The sequence below is a fragment of the Stenella coeruleoalba genome (genome assembly GCF_951394435.1).
Source record: "Stenella coeruleoalba genome assembly, chromosome: 10".
Taxonomy (NCBI): Eukaryota; Metazoa; Chordata; class Mammalia; order Artiodactyla; family Delphinidae; genus Stenella; species Stenella coeruleoalba.
In genome coordinates, this window is record NC_137156.1 from 16,050,095 (window position 1) to 16,067,820 (window position 17,726).

The 17,726-nt window shown below is 38.4% G+C and overlaps 1 protein-coding gene across 8 annotated transcripts in view; it reads left to right on the plus strand.

The window, feature by feature from the left end:
* The first annotated feature begins 13,331 nt into the window (after positions 1-13,331).
* The window catches only part of CDKAL1 (CDKAL1 threonylcarbamoyladenosine tRNA methylthiotransferase), an 819,912-nt gene continuing 815,517 nt past the window's right edge, over positions 13,332-17,726 (plus strand). For 5 of the 8 annotated variants that reach the window (XR_013830328.1, XR_013830329.1, XR_013830330.1 and 2 more), the window contains exons 1-2: positions 13,337-13,392; positions 14,228-14,271. Coding sequence is in view for 2 of the 8 variants with exons in the window: in XM_079935369.1 (XP_079791495.1) it covers positions 13,340-13,392; positions 14,228-14,271 (97 nt within the window). In the remaining 6 variants the exon portion in view is untranslated. The other 3 variants (XM_079935372.1, XM_079935370.1, XM_079935371.1) reach the window with 3 other exon arrangements.

The window sequence follows — 17,726 nt, forward strand, 5'->3', positions numbered from 1 at the left end:
GAAGGGAAGGAAAAGAGGAAAAGGAAGAGATAGTTGTAAACTACCACCTATATTTAAGTCTATGTCTGGTTTCTTTAATTTTTTTCTTTTGATCTAGATTTCTGTTTTCATACTATTAACATATCATTTTAATTTTAGTCTATGGAATATTCTTTTATAAGAACACTTTTCACCAGTTCTTTTTAGCATTATTCTTTAATATTTTGTCCATTAAAAATTTTAAATCCAGGTTTATTGAGGTATAATATGCGTACAATAAAATTCACCATTTTTAGCGTGTACAATTCTAAGAGTTTTGACAAATGCACAAAACCGTATAACAACCACCACTATTAAGATATTGAACATTTTTAACACCTTAAAATGTTCCCTCTTGCCCGTTTATAGTCAGCCCTTCCTTTACCCCCAGTTCCTGTCGGTTGATGATCTGTTTTCTGTTTCTATAGTTTAACCTTTTCCAGAATGTCATACAAATAGAATCATGTAGTATGTAGCCATTTATGTCTTTTTTCATGCAGCATATTTTTGTGTATGTTGAGTTCATTCATTCTTCTTGCTGAATAATATTCCATTAAATGTATGTACCAAAGTTCAACTGTTTACTACTTGAAAGACATTGGTTTTTCTGGTATTTAAAAAAATGAATTTTATACACATTTCCTGATTTCTACAAAAATTCTTTTATGATACTAATTTCTTTCCTTTATAATTTTATATTCCTTTTTATTTGCTTGCCATGTCTGTGTTCTTGTTTCTAATTACTGTTTTTTCTTTTTATTGTGTTATATCTGTCATTTGTTATAGTAGTCTCTTTTTAAAAAATCAGCTGTTGATTTTACTTGCGTGTTTTTGTTTTTTCTAAATATGATTTTTAAAATTTTATTTATTTATTTAATTTATTTACTTTTGGCTGCGTTGGGTCTTCCTTGCTGCATGCGTGCTTTCTCTAGTTGCGGCGATCGGGGTCTACTCTTTGTTGCGGTGCACGGGTTTCTCATTGCAGTGGCTTTTCTTGTTGCGGAGCATGGGCTCTAGGCACGTGGGCTTCCGTAGTTATGGTTCGAGGGCTCTAGAGCACAGGCTCAGTAGTTGTGGCGCATGGGCTTCGTTGCTCCGCCCGCGGCATGTGGGAACTTCCCGGACCAGGGCTTGAACCCTTGTCCCCTGCACTGGCAGGTGGCTTCTCAACCACTGCACCACCAGGGAAGCCCCTGTCGTGTGTTTTTAATTTCTAATTTTCTTTACTATGCTTTTAATATTTTTTCACCCAGTGCTTAAAAAGTTTCTAAGATCTTAAATTTAATGTTTATTTAATTAACTATTAGTAATAAAAAATTTGTTTTAGTAATAAAATAATTTTAAAGCATATATTTTCTTTTTCTTTTAACTTTTTTTTTGGCCACGCTGCACAGCTTGCAGGATCTTAGTTCCCTAACCAGAGATTAAACCTGGACACCCCCCAACCCCCTCTCCCTGTAGTGGAAGCGTGGAGTCCTAACCACTGGACTGCCAGGGAATTCCCAGCATATATTTTCTTCTAAGAAGAGTTTACCTGCATTTCACAGTTTTTGAGAAGTACTTTATTATTTTTTTAAATAGATTTTTATTGCATTCTTACTTTTCTCCTTGATAAGTCTATTGTTTAGGAGAATTAAATTTTTTCATGTAATTAGGGTTTTATGGTTTTATATTTTTGTTATTAATTTCTGTTCTTATCACAACTGATGGCCTGGAGAATATTATGTATGCACTATAAATAGAATTCCTGCACCTCATTTAATTTATTACAAACATCAATTAATTCTGTATTTGAAGATGTCAGGACCTTTTATACAATACTTCATCCACTCAGTCTCTCATATTGACAATGGAGAATTAAAATCTCCAGTATAATTTTGATTCTGTCAATTGCCTGTATTTCTAACAAATGCATATACACCAGGGCTTTGACACTTGGTTCACATTCTCTACCTAATTTCTGCCACTTTTCCAGGTAAATTATACATTCTATTTCTTAGTGTCAGCGTTCCTTAATCTCTACTCCAACTCTTACTTCCTTTCAACAGACCACTCTCCTGGCCACATCCTGGACCTTGTTACAGTTTGGGGCTCCTCTACCTTTGACATCTCACTCTCAGACCACATCCTTCCCCTTGATTCCAGGCTCCCACAAAGCAACAAACTCATCTAACCATGCCTTGTAGTCTCTCAGCTCTTTTCCTTCTTCCAGTTGGATTTATCCCATTTTGGATTCTTGTTCTTCTCAATCCAATTTGACCCTCATTTTCAGCCACTTCAACTTTGTTCTCACTGGAACCTTCAATTTCTTTCCCTTCCTGTCTTTCTGTTATATCTGTCCTACAGATTCCCAACCCTGGGTCAATACATTCATCTGCCTTCTCTGTCAAGACATTCATTCAGCTATTTTCAGGGGCTGCAGAATCAGTAAAGATTCTTGATTGACAATGAGAAACCAACTGGAGCTAGCTTCAAGGAAGGAAATTAACATGAATTAACATAATTAACAAATTAACATTTGTACCCACTCCAGGACTTCTCTCTTCATTTTCATCTCTGTTTCTCTCTGCCCAACAGTTCTTTCTTCTCTTATTCTCTCTCTTTGGAACACCTTTCTCTTCTCCACAGTTACATGGAAGCTCCCTTATAAGCAACTCTTCTGTTAGATGTCAAAACTGATATTGGACTCTCTTAGTCTCAATTTTGAATTCATAGGGAAAGACCTCTGATTGGACCAATTTTGGTCAGAGGTCAACTCTAGAGTGATCAATTAGGGACAGAGGGCATGGTAATGTTTTATAAAAGTGGCAGCTGGGGACTGTTGTTACCATGGGATAGTTGTTACCATGTGCTCATCCATGAACTTACGGCCAGGATTAGGATATGGTGGCGGAGCTCGCCCAAGTTATATGTACTCGTAGAATCCAGTACGTATTGTGGTCAGAGGAATACTAGGCTCTGATTGAACTGGTCTTGGTCACTTTCCCATTAGTAGAGGCTGAAGTAGTCCATGGCCACCTGAACCACATAGAATTAGAGTAGGTTCTTCTGGATAGAGAAAAACAATGACTATCTGATCTAGTTGCTAAATGATAGATAAGGAAGCTGAGAAATTTCCTGGTGCATCTATTTATTGAAAGTTTAACATATGCAGGGCTAGGCTATGATCTGAGTAAGTTTTTACTCAGTATGTTTTCGTTGCTTTATTTGAAGTTAAAAAAAAAATCTTACTGGGCTTCCTGGTGGCACAGTGGTTAAGAATCCTCCTGCCAATGCAGGGGACACCGGTTCGAGCCCTGGTCCGGGAAGATCCCACATGCCGTGGAGCAACTAAGCCCATGTGCCACAACTACTGAGCCTGCGTTCTAGAGCCCGCGTGCTGCAACTACTGAAGCCCGCACGCCTAGAGCCTGTGCTCTGCAGCAAGAGAAGCCACTGCAATGAGAAGACGGCGCACCGCAACCAATGAGAAGACGGCGCACCGCAACGAAGAGTAGCCCCCACTCACCACAACCAGAGAAAGCCCGTGCGCAGCAACAAAGACCCAGTGCAGCCATAAATAAGTCTATATAAAAAAAAAATCTTAGAATGTTAAAAATATCCACATTCCTTGCCAGATATCAATTTTTTTTCAAAGTCAAATAAAAATGACTTTAGATTATTTTGGATTAACCACACCATTGTTTCCCTCCATTAGCCGAGATAATCAGCAATCAACTAAATAAACTTATATGTATCATTTGTCTAACAAAACATCACAATTTTGTCAAAACAAGTCAACTTCAGGGAATACAGTTTTGCTCTGAGCAAATTCATTTAGGATATGAATTCTGCCCATGTTTACGTATAACATAATTAAATATATGCTTTGAAAATAATTGCTGTAATTATTCAGTGAGTGCCTTTTTTCTAAACATTTTTTTCTGCCTCCTTACAAATCATTTATTGAGAAATTAAAGAAGGTAAGTATAAGAACACAACAAAGAAGACAAAAAGTCTTGTTTCCCTTATTTTTTTCCTGGCTTGCTTTTCCTTTTGGTCTCTGCTATTACTCTCCAACTGAATGGACAACAACCCCAAGGGGGTCTTTGAGAACTTTAGAATAACCAATAATCCAAAACTGGACACTCCGTCTTCTTCCTCCCCTCCTAGCTGTTGCAGTTTAAACCTGGTTTCTCTGTAGCTTCAGGGAGTATATTCTCATGAAATCAGCTACCGCAAGAGTTGTTCTGTTCTCTAGTAGAGAGTTTCTGACTAGTAAAGCCCTCCGTGGCCTTTATTATTCCCATCACTCACTCTCAAAGAGATTTTCTCTCCGTGGAATTGCAAGTCTCTGAATTTCCCCTACAGATTTATCACTTGTAAGAAAGTATTTGGAAAGAAGCCAGTGAGAGATATGACTAATAGAGAGCATTTAATGAATGCATTTTTAAAAACAAAAGCCATGAGTATCTATGGTTAAAAAGAAAAAAAAAGAAAAAGAAAAAAAGGATTTTCTGTTTCCACATTTTCCTGGCAGTGACAACATGCTGATGCTTGCCAGTGAAATATATCTCCAGTATAATATTTTAGTTGACTCTTGGTCACTACTAATGTCTTATTAGAAAGCTCTAGTTTTTAAAAAGTCACATTTCTTTTTTTTTGCAGTACGCGGGCCTCTCACTGCTGTGGCCTCTCCCGTCGCGGAGCACAGGCTCCGGACGCATAGGCTCAGCGGCCATGGCTCACGGGGCCCAGCAGCTCCGAGGCGTGTGGGATCTTCCCGGACCGGGGCACAAACCCGTGTCCCCTGCATCGGCAGGCGGACTCTCAACCACTGCGCCAGCAGGGAAGCCCAAAAGTCACATTTCTTTAAATGTGTTTTTTAAAATAACATGAGCCAAATGTATTTGATTTTTTTAAACTAGGTGAACAGCCTTTATTTATTTTCCGAATATTTATATCTCAGTTACTATGATATAATGCTTAGAAAATAGTCACTGTCCTTTCTCAGGAATATGACTTCAGCAGTTTCCCCCTCTCTGTACAATACCGTGGGTTTCCCCATCTCCAAGGGATTGTTCACATTTAGCATTATCATCATGCTCTTGTTTGTCCTATCTTAAAAGAATTTTTTCCTTCCTTTTGAACCCATTTTCTCCACTGCTACAGTCCTATATTTTCACCCCTCTTTGCAGTAAATCTTCAAAGTTGTCTGTAAGTCCTATCTCCAGTTCTCTTCCCTTCCTCCCCCTTGAATCCACTTCATTCAACTTTTACTCACTCCGCTCCACCAAAACTACCCTTCCAGGTTGCTCCATTCAGTGATTTATTCTCAGCCTTCATCTTACTTGACCTATCAGCATAATTTGACAGTTGATCATTCCTTCCTCCGTGACATACTTTTATCATTTGGCTTCTGGGATACAACACTCTTAGTTTTCTTCCTACCTCACTAGTTGTTCCTTCTCAGTTTTCTTTGCTGATTCTTCTTCGCCCTCATCTTAGTATTGGAGTGCCCCCAGGTCTCAGTCTTTGATCCTCTTCACTTTTTATATCAATTCTAATCTCATTTAGTGTTTTGGCTTTATATATCATCTATATGCCAGTAACTCCCAAATTTATATCTTCAGCCTAACTTTCTCACCTAAACTTCAGAATCATAATTATAACTGCCAAGTTAACAGTCCAGTTGGATGGCTTATAGATATCTCAAGTTTAACAGGTTTAAAACTGAGCTCCTGAAGTAACGCCACCCAACAGCAATGAGCTCATGTCCAGTTCCTAAATACCATTTCCCATTAAAAGGAACCACTACTCCTTGGAGAGCTGGCTGATTCCAGGGATAGGGCAGAGAAAGTGCAAGATGAGCCTAGGGTATCTTGTGGAGCCAGAAAATAAAGAAATGCAAAAAAAAAAAAAAAAAGCAGGAATTCCCTGGCAGTCCAGTGGTTAGGACTCTGCACTCTCACTGCCAAGGGCCCAGGTTCAATTCCTGGCGAGGGAACTAAAATCCCACAAGCCGCACGGTGCAGCCCCCCCCCCCCAAAAAAAAAGCAGACATGTCAAAAGAACACAGATGCTAACCTGAAGGCCAATGGTTTGGCCAAGCTCATTTAATAATAAAAGTAGAAGGAGTAATGGAAATGGAAAATTACCATTTGTCAAGTAGCACAGTAATAATTCTTGTCTACCAGAATCACCTAAAATGGTGGGCAAATATACTCTGGGAAACAGGATACTTATATACTCTCAAAGTATCTTCCCACGAGACACTTACTAATAATAATGGGAAAAATAGTAACTTTACATTGCAGAGGCCATGTTCAAAGTACATCACTGGTAAATGAGACCTATGAACATCACGTACCTCCTGATACGATGGGCTGAGAGGGGCACAGCATCACTTCTGTAGTAGTATTGCCAAAAATTCGTAACCTGAATTTAGTCATCGGCAAACATCAGACCAACTCAAATTGAGGGACATTTTACAAAATAACTGATCTGTATTCTTCAAAAGTGTCCAAGTCAGGAAAGACAAAGGAAGAATGAAGAACAGTCATAGATTGGGTATCATATCAATGTTAATAGTATCGTATCAATGTTAATTTCCTGGTGTTGATAATTATTCTTTGGTTATGTAAAATGTTATCATCTGGGGAAGCTGGGTGAAGGTTATACGTGAATTAATTGTAATAATTTTGCAACTTAAAAAAATCTAAAGTTATTTCAAAAGAAAAAAATAATAAAAGGCAAACAAATTAAGAATATACTGAAACCTGATTTCCCCCTTCTGCAATCTATTCCATCTCCATTGATAGCAATTTCATTCTTCTTATAGTCCAGGCCCAAAACTTGGAAGTCAGCATCCTTTATTTCTCTTTTTTTCTCTTATACCCTAAATCCAGTCTACAGGAAATTCTATGGGTTGCGTCCTCAAATATGTCCAGAATCTAACCACTTCTTATCACCTCCTCCTCTTGCCTCCCTAGTCCAGGATGCCGTCAGTACCTGCCTGGATTATTGCAACAGCTTTCTAACTGACATCCTTGATCCACCCCTCCTCTCAAAACCTTCTGAAGCCTCCCATTTCTTCCAGAGTAAAAGCCAGAGTTCTGACTGTGGCCCATGAGGCCACACATGATCTGGTTTTGTTCACTCTGTGACATCTTTTCCTATTTCTTATTCCATTCCAACCACTCTGACCTTCCTGCTCTCTCTCTCTCTTTTTTAAAAAAAATTTATGTATTTATTTTTCTTGTGGTATAGTTGACTTACAATACTATGTAAGTTTCAGGTGTACAACATACAAGAATTTAGATTCACAATTTTTAAAGGTTATACTCCACTTATTGTTATAAAATATGGGCTGTATTCCCTGTGTTGTACGATATATCCTCGTAGCTTATTTATTTTATACAGAGTAGTTTGTTCCTCTTAATCCCCTGCCCTTGTCCTGCCCCTCCCCCACTTCCCTCTCCCCACTGGTAACCACTAGTTTGTTCTCTAATACCTGAGTCTGTTTCTTTTTTGTTATATTAACTAGTTTTATTTTTTAGAGTCCACGTATAAGTGGTATCATATAGAGTATTTGTCTTTCTCTGTCTGACTTATTTCACTAAGCATAATAATACTCTCCAGGTCCATCCATGTTGTTGCAAATGGCAAAATTTCATTCTTTTTTATGGCTGAGTTGTATTCCATCATATATATATATCACATCTTTATCCATTCATCTGTTGATGGACCCTGCCATCTCTTGAACATGGCAGGTGTGCTCTTCCCTTAGAGGCTTTCCACTGGCTGGTCCCTTTTACTTGAATGCTCTTTCCCCACACATTCCTTTGCTAACCTTCTCATCTTTTTCAAGCTTTTGCCTAAAGGTCTTTTTCTCAATGAGCCTACCAATGTAGGCTTAAAAATTGCAAGTCCATCTTAAAAATTGCAATCCTCACTCTTGGTTCTCCTTAATCTGCAGCAAATTTTTGGCCATTTTATCACCTCTGAACACAATATATAATTTTTATTTATATCATATTTATTATGTATTATCTATCTCTACCTGCTGTCATATGAACTGTTAAGAGGGCTGAGATCTTGGTCTGTTTTTTTTTTTTTCCCCCGAGTGTTAAAACCGTCCTTGGTGCACTGTATATACTCAATAAATATATTATTATATAACTCAGTAAGTTTGTTATTTGAGTCATATATTACTGAAGGACAGAGAAAACATCATATGTCTCTTTCCCAATCAGGGAGTTAGACAACTGTTATAAATTGTTTAAAAGTTAAGAGAATATGTAAAAATAAGATGAGCCAGGACTCTTGGTTGCAAGTGAAAGAAATCCACTCAAGTTAGCTTCAGGGATAAAAAGGGGGGATTTACTTGTTCACAGAACTGAAGAGCTCAGAAGTAAATCTAGCTCCAGGCATGTGGATGTGGGGGGCTTACAGCTGTCCTCAGAACTTACTGATTTCTCCCTACATCGCTCAGCTCTACTTTCCTCCGAAATAGCCTAGGTCTCAGGCAGGTGTTCTCCACGTGGTGGTCCTGGAAGCTCCAACCACAGATTCTCCCACTTGACTGAGAGCCCAGAATTCACTCTGGCCTGGCATGGGTTACCTGCCCTGAGGCAAGGGAATGTGGTGATCTCGTGGCTTTGGCCTGGGCCACAGAAACAGCCCCCAAACCACCCACAGCGAGAGTGGGAGAAGGAAAAGATACAGTTAATTACAGAAATGAGCCAAACCAATTTGTGTAAATTGATAGAATAGTTGACATTAGAAGTATAGCACTCTGACCTCTAGTGGTTAGATTACATGGAGAAAATTCAGCATTAGCCCAAAGACAACAGCAGGTTAATTTATTTCACATCATGTTTTATATAATCTTTTCTCAGTTTATTTAAGAACATCAGTGTCCTTTCCTTTTATCCTCTACATTGAAGCATTCACCTCTTTGGGGCAAATTTTCTTTTGACCGTTCTTGTATCCTTTCTTTTTTCTCTATTTCTACAATCACCATCTTTCTTCTTGGTTTCATATTTAGACCACTGTGATAATCTCCAAACTTATTTCCTTATTTTTAATCCTTTACGAAAACAAACACCTGAAAAGCCTTGCTTAAAAACTGCTTTAGTTGTATGGTGTCCAGCTGGGGAATTTATTCTGACAGTTTATCAGATCCAATAAAAACCCCTGGGTCTAGCAGTAATTTTCATGTCCTCCTCATCCTTTTGTAATTAAGAAATTCCAGTTAGCTTTCCACCACATGCGGTGGGAAGCTAACATAAATAATAATATATTTGCATAATACATGTTGACCTGCTGAACTTTAGAAATTGAGAACACATACTTTTCTTATCTCATATATAATAGATTAATCCATTTTAAATTTCATTCTACTAAACTTATCTAATATTCTACACAGAAAATTTCATATACACTCACTATCATTTTTCAAGAGTGAATTAAATGCATGATTTATTTATCATAAAAAGATACTGATTGGAACAAATTTATAAGTACATTAGCTAATTACTCAAATCACAAGCTAAATCTAAAATATGTGCTCCTAAAAACAAAAAAAAAACAAAAATAAGATATGTGCTCTTAATTTTTTTTTAATTAATTAGTTAATTTTTTGGTTTTTATTTTTGCGTTTGTTCTTCATTGCTGCGTGCAGGCTTTCTCTAGTTGCGGCGAGCAGGGGCTGTTCTTTGTTTCGGTGCGCAGGCTTCTCATTGTGGTGGCTTCTCTTGTTGCAGAGCACAGGCTCTAGGGCACACGGGCTTCAGTAGTTGTGGCACAAAGGCTCAGTAGTTGTGGAGCACAGGTTTAGTTGCTCTGTGGCATGTGGGATCTTCCCGGACCAGGGCTCGAACCTGTGTCCCCTGCACTGGCAGGTGGAGTCTTAACCACTGCGCCACCAGGGAAGTCCCTGTGCTCCTAAATTTTTATAACTTTATTTTATTCTTTCTTGATTAGTGGCTGAGATGGTAAGAATTCTCTAACTTCATTATTGCCCACATTTTCTCTTCAATTTTCACTGTAAAGAATATTAAAAGATTGAGTTAATTACTCTGAAGGTTTATAGATTTTATTGCACATTTCCCTTATCATTCTTTTCTTTTTTCTCTCCATTGTTTTTCTTTATTTGAAATTTCACATTTTTAATGAAAGTATACCGTTTCTTTCTTCTGAAGTATAGAGTAAAAAAAAAAAAAAAGTCCCTGAAGTCAGACTGTTTGAGCTTCAGTTTTCTCCTCTGTAAAAAGGGGATAATGAGGATAATAATACTACTCCTAATTTATAGGATTACTTACAGAGTCATTGTGATGAAAACATTTGATAATTCACATGGAGGGCTTAGGATGGTCACTGGCACACACATATAAGGTCTCAAAAAATGTTAGGTTTTACTATTATTTTATAGATTCACTTGCATTTTTAGCATGTCTTTGTATACACGAATTGGTTTGTCTACCACCAACATTTATAAAGCATTTAATATTATATTGTTGGCTGAAAAAACAATAACAATATGGAGCGTCTATTCTTATGAAGTTTACAATCTAATTTGAGAAACAAGGCATAAATATTTAAAATTTGTAAACAAAATGTGGTATATACATACGATGGAATATCATTTAGCCTTAAAAAGAGAGGATATTTGACATGCTACAACACGGATGAACCTCAAAGACATTATACTAAGTGAATTAAGCCAGTAACAAAAGGACAAATACCGTATGATTCCCCTTATATGAGGAACCTATAGTAGTCAGATTCATACAGACAGAAAGTAGAATGGTGGTCATCAGGGGCTGGGGAAAGGGGGATTAGGGACTTACTGTTTAACAGCTTGAGAGTTTAAGTTTGGGGAGATGCAAGTGTTCTGGAGATGGATGGCTGCACAAAAATGTGAATGTACTCGGTGCTACTGAACTGTAAACTTAAAAACAGTTAAAATGGTAAATTTTATGTTATGTATATCTTATAATAAAAAGATTTAAAATTTAAATATTCATATGAAAGAAAATATTACAGTGTAACAGATAAACCACAAATTATAAATTATCAAATGTCATTTTATTTATAAAATGCATCCACTTATTTTTTGAATAAATAATACATCTTCATGGTCCAAAAATAAAAGGTACAAAATGATATACAGGGAAAAGCAAATCTTCCTTTAGCCACTCAGTTCCTTTTCCCAGAGACATGACTCCATTACCAATTATTTATATATTCTGCCACAGATTTTATACATGTCTAAAACTGTAGTTATAACTATAGTCATACACTCTATGCACTATGTTGCAAATTTCTTTTTCCACTTAAGAATAGATAGTGCATTAAATGCAACCTTTTTCTTTTTCAGGAGCTGTAGACACCATAAAGATATTTAACCAATTCCCTACTGAGAAGCCAGAGAGAGTTTTCAGTCTTTTGCTATTGCAAGCAATCTTTCAAAGGATAATCTGGCACATATGTCATTTTGTATAACTGTGAGCATTTCCGTAAGTTAAATTCCTAGAGGTAGTGTCACTGGCTTTTCAAATAATTCAGATTAAAACTGCCTAAAGAGACAGATTTCACCAAAGAAGTACTGGTGTCAGTTGCTTTATCTCCAAACTTGGAAACTTCCTTGTATCCTCATCTACACCTATCAGTCTCTAAGTCCTGCTGATTTTACCTCCTCAGTCTCTTCTGTCCTCCCTTTTCATTTTCCCATTGCTCACAGCCAACAACTTGATTTAGGCTTTTCACTATTTTTTTCATGTGTGAAATGTTGTCCTCAAACCCATCCTCCTGAGAGAATATTCTGCTCAGACATTTTCATGCTACCCAATACATCCAGGATTAGGTCTAATGTCTTTATTTTAGCAAACAAGGCTCACCTTAATCTGATCCCTGCACTTTCCTTTCCAGCCTTCTCTGCTATCATCCAACTTCACTCTTTTTTTCAGGCCCCCATGCATTGGCCCTCACTGTCTCCCCAGCGTGGAATACCTTTGTCCATTTCCCTCACTTCACCCCTGGGGGAAGTCCTGATCCCTCTGTTGTGCTCCACAGGCCTCTTGCGTTCATCTTCCATAGGGATTGCTATTCTCTACTGAAGCTATATCCTTGCAGTAGCCTGAAAGGGTGGTAGGGAGTGTCTTTCTTCTTTTCTAGCTCCAGCATCCAGCAAGTGCATATCATATGGTATGCACTCAATGAAATTTGTTTGAACTTAACCAGATCTTGGGGAGAAGGGGTACAATCATTCATTGATTCAACATATTTATTGAGAGGCTATTAAGTGCAAGATTATGAGCTAGGCAGTGGGATGACCACCAAGAAGAAGGTTATGAGCTAGGCAGTGGGATGACCACCAAGAAGAAGGGCCTACTTTTGGTCTAGTGAAAGAGATGAGGCAACATAAACACACAATTCTAATTCAGCTGCGTGAAGACTGCTGTGGACCTTAGGTCACAGTTCAGATTTTTTTTTTTGGATGAGCAAAGCGTGCCATTTTAGCTAGAGGGAAATGCACTAGGAAAGTCATTTACAAAATAAGTCAATTGCCCCAAATCACTGTGAAACGCAGAGTCACGCATAATTTCGACTTCCTTTCATGTCTATTGTCTTCACTTTCTAAAGTGGAAATGCTTTTCTGGTAAACAAGGTCAGTGTCTGGGGTAAAGAATAATAAGGTGAGAAAACTCATGTAAGGTAACCAGGTCAGAATCTGTATATACTCCATGAAAGTTGTCTTTCTCTGCTAAACTGCTGCTCCTAGACTGTCTTCTAAGCATTAAAACCAACCAACCAACAAACAAAAAACAACAAAAAACCTTGATTGGTGTTAAATGATCTATATTAAGTTTAATCCAACTGTTATCTTTTTACCCTTCTCCATTTTCTTTAATATGACCTCTTTTCACAAAAGGTCGAGGAAGCTGGGAAAATGTAATGAAAAGAGCAGATTCTCTGGGAGTTCGGCAGAGTTGGGTTTAGCACAGAGGACAGTCACTACTACCAGAATCACTTTGGGCACGTAATCAAACTCCCAGTTTCCTCTTTTGTAAAATAAGTATAATAATAAATGAGGAGATAATGTTTATGGAAAGCTCTGAACACAGTACTCGACACGTAGTAAGAGCTCAGGAGAAGGTAGCTATTAAACGATTCTAAGAACTCGAGGTCTTGAAGGTATTATTTTCGTTCTGGCAACCAAAAGAATCGTTAAATGAAATCATTACTAAACCAAGTTGAACCTGAACGCGCACTTCCAGTAATTTGATCTCTCTGGGCCACCGTCTGCGAGCATGCGTAAAAAAGCGTGGCGGGACGTATGTGTCATGGCGAGCTCCATCTAAAGTCGCTGCAGTTTCCGGAGAGTGGCGTGTAGGTTCTCTTACTTTTGGCTGGCTTGTTGTTTCGTGACTGCTGGGTTAAGGGTGGCGGGTGGATCAGTGTGGGGCAGAGTTTGGCCAGAGTTCCTTTTACGGCGGAGCCTTGTTTCCCCAGTTTTAGTCTTTCTCGGGAGGCTTGCTGGTTTGTTTCTCAGTTAAAAGGGAACTTACCAGCTGAGCTGGGGGAATTGGGAGGCAGGTAGCGCTGCCAGGAGTGAGGACGGGTCTTTGGCCTTATGTGCTGCAGGGCTGTAAGGAGTATTTAAGGGAACTCGTTGCGTATTGTCAAATCTAACTTCATTCGTTTTACCACTTTCTGCGTTAGTGAGTTTGTGGGACGGGACAAGGCTTTCACAGTTACCTAGCTTTCACAGAGCTGTATCTCAGAAATTTAAACTGAAGTTGGTCTGAAGATTAGGTGTCTTGATTTTTCACTTTTCTTTCTTGTTTACTGATAAAACCTCTTTCTGAATCTCGGGACGATACGGGTCTTTCGTGTGTCAGGTGATGTGGATACTTACTTAATTGCCATATTTCTGTTTTGTAGTTCTCGGTATTACTTGAATCACGCAGACGTGTTGTAGTGCTGGATAGTATTTATTAACTACGGCCAGACGCTGGATCTCAGTCATAGCAAATGTGGCAGATGTTAACACACCTGGCCTAATCAGAAAGAAATTGGGAGTAATATGGAACATCATTAACCCTGATGTATAAAGTAGCCTTTTATGGAGTTTAATCCCTTTTAGGTAGTTTTAAAGAGCCCTTACCGTGGTTTTGTGAAGTTGTTGCGAGCTTGCTTTTTCTAATCAGTTTTCATTTTCCAGACTCATCTTTCAAGAAGATTTGAGACTAATTGCGAATAATCAAGGTACTCATTTATTTTAAGCCTTTTATGTTGGAGTGACGTGTTACATATTATAACGTGCAGAAAGGTAGCCTAATTTTAATTTCTTAGTGATTTTGCCACCATCATTATCTGGAAACGCCAAGATCTCCCTATCACTAAATCCAAGAAACGTTTTCATTCATTTTACTTAACTTTGCATTACCTGCATTGAGCAGCGCTGACCGTGTCCACCTCTTTCACATGCTCGCTTCCTTTTCCTTTTGTGACCCACTGATTTTCTTCTTCTCTAGTGGCTTCTTCTTGATCTCCATTATAGGCTGGTTCTCTTCCGTATGGCAGGTAAACATGGAGTTCCTTAAGGCTTGGTTCTGTCCTCTTTCCAATTAGAAGAAATTCTGTTCTCTTTCTCTGGGTGAGCTAATGCACAAGCTCATCAACATTGTTGTTCTCTGTCTTTTTTATTCTAGCCATCCTAGTGTGTGTGAAGTGGTGTCTCATTGTGATTTTGATTTGTATTTTCTTGATAGCTAATGATGTTGACATCTCATCATGTTATTGGTCGTTTGTATATCTTCTTTGGAGAAATGTCTGTTCAAATCCTTTTTTCATTGGGTTATTTTTCTGTTGTTGAGTTGTAAGTGTTCTGTATGTATTCTGATACCAGACCTTTATCAGACATTTGATTTGCAAATATTTTCTCCAATTGTATGAGCTCTCTTTTCACTTTCTTGATAGTGTCCTTTGAAGCGTGAAAGTCTTAAATCTGAAAGTCTTACATGTAAGTCCAGTCTGTTTTCTCTTTTGTTGCTTATTCTTTTGGTGTCATAACTAAGAAACCAGTGCTTAATCTAATGTCATGAACATTTACACCTGTCTTATCTTCTAAGAGTTTTATAGCATTAGTTCTTAAATTTAGGTCTGCAATCAATTTGAGTTAATTTTTGTATGTGATGTGAAGTAGGAATCCAACTTCATTCTTTGCATGTGGCTATCCAGTTGTCCCAGCACCATTTGTTGAAAACACTACTCTTCTCCCCATTGAATTTTCTTGGCACCCTTGTTGAAAATCAGCTGACCAGGTAATACATTTTTGACAAGCATTCTGGATGATTTTTGTGAAAGAATAACTCTAGGACGGTGATTCTCAAACTGTAGTGCACATCATAGTCACCTGGAGGGCGTGTTAAAGATTGCTGAGCTTTACTCAGAGTATCTGGTTCAGTAGATTTTGGGTGGGACCCCAGACTTCTCATTTCTAACAAGTTCCCCAGTGACCCTAATTGTGCTGGTGTGGGAACCACACTGTGAAAACTACTGGTGTAGGACTTTGGTTCACAACTGTGGCAACACATATGAGAATTACTGGAAAGTTTTAAAAAATATTGATGTCCAGGCTCCGTTCTAGCGATTGGTTCAACTAGCGCAGGGCTCAGTTGTCCGTAATTTTCCATAGTTCCTCAGGTGACTATAATGAACACTCAAGACTGAGAACCTTTGCTGTAGGAGAACAGTGGTTCTCAATCAGAGGTGTATAGTGGAATCACCTGGGCAGGGTTTACCTTCCCATCCTTAAATTCCTCTCTGGAGAATGGGGCCCGGGTATTTGCTGTTCTAAAGGTCTCCTAATAAATCACCTCTGTAAGTAACCAGTACTCTATATTATTCTCTCTTCATCATTTTCAATATCTCCTTTTTTCACTTACTGTTTTTATTTCCTTTATTAAACTTGATTTCCTCTACCTTTGAGAAGAAACTTTCTGCGATCCTGTTGTTCCATTTAACTACTATCTTGTTTTCTTTTTATTCTCCAACTTTCATTATTATTCACTTAGTTAATAATTTCTGAAGGCTAACAATTCCATTTACCAGTTCGTTGGCAGTAAGAACTTAAGCTGATTAATAGTGATGAGTGAGTTTGTTCAGGTGCTTATTATATGCAGCCAGGTTTAGGAACCTCTGCATTATATATTTGTCTCTTTTGTCTCCCTAGAGTGAATTTCTGGAAATGGAATTGCTGGGCAAAAGGATATATGTATTAAAGTTTGATATGTATTGCCAGATTGCCCTTCAGAAAGGGTATGTCGGTTTTACCATGCTTTCTGCTAGCAGTTGGGTGTTTGTCAGTCTTTGTTATCAATGGGGTAGATGGAAAATAACTCCTTGTTTAAACACGTGCCCTTAGTGTGTTTGAGCATTCTTTCCTATGCTTAACGGCTATTTGCATTTCTTAAGTGTGTTGCCGGTTTTGCCTTTGCCCATTTTTTTCTGGAATGTTTTTCTTTCTTAGGGTTGCCTTAGACTCTTGTATTATTTGTGCCTTGCCAATGAGGCAGAGCCATGTGGGGAGAGCTTGGTGTTGAGAGAGGGCCTAGGTTCTAATTTTAGCTCTATCAGTGGACAAATCTTTTAGCTCCTCTGGACTTCAGTTCTGTAAAATAAGAGGCTTAGCAGTGTTCCTTGCTTCCCTAACTCTGATATTGTATGTCTACTGCAGTGGACCCCTCTCATCTCTCTTCTTCCATACTGTTTCCCTTCAGTGGATCCATAAGCAATTGTGTATGGGATGTAAATATTGTGTAATTAAAAAAAATTAATATATGTCATTCAATTCATAATCCTTCAGTAGTTCTTCAGTAACATTGAAAGGCACTACCTGGTCTTAGCCTTTCTCACTTAACTTTGTTATTTCATAGAGTCATAGTTTATAGAAGAAGCCGTAGGGGTTAGGTATTTATTTCACCTTCCCACCTACTGTAAGAATTTCCTCCTATGTTACAGAAAGGCTAGCTAAATTCAGCTGAAGCAAGTGTTTATTTATCCATTCATTCAACAGATATTCTACACCTGCTGTGTGCTAGGCATTGTTACAGGTGTTGTAGATACAGTGGTGAAAAAGAGATGACACCTTTGTTCTTATGGCGCTTACACTGTAGTGAGAAAGACAGATGCACTTATATACCTACCTGGAGTCAGGTAGGTAAGTGTTATGAAGAAAAATGAAGCATAAAGGGGGTTAGAGGCCGGTGAGAATGTGTGGGATGCCTAATCGGTGTGTGCTTATTTTAGATAGGGTGATTAGGAAAAGGCCTCTCCAAGGTGTCATTTGAGTAGAGAAGTAGGCAGCAAGGCATACGAATATCTGGGGATGATATTCAAGGCCGAGGAAGAGCAAGTGTGAAGGCCCTGAGTCAGAAGCTAGTTTGGCCTGCTCAGAGAATGTCTGAAAGATTATTATAGTTGGGGCAGAGTGGGAGGTAGCAGAGGGGGCATATTTTGTTAGACCGGGTCGTGTACAGTAAAAAGTATTTATTGAGAAGCTGTAGTGTGCTAGACAGTTCTAGGCACCACCTGGGATAAAGCAGTGAGCAAAGCACCCAAAAGCCTTTACCTCCCCCTGCCCCCCCCATCCCCCTGGGAGTGTATATCCTAGTAGAAAGAGATAGTAAACAAAATAATGAAGATACTTTCATGGAGGA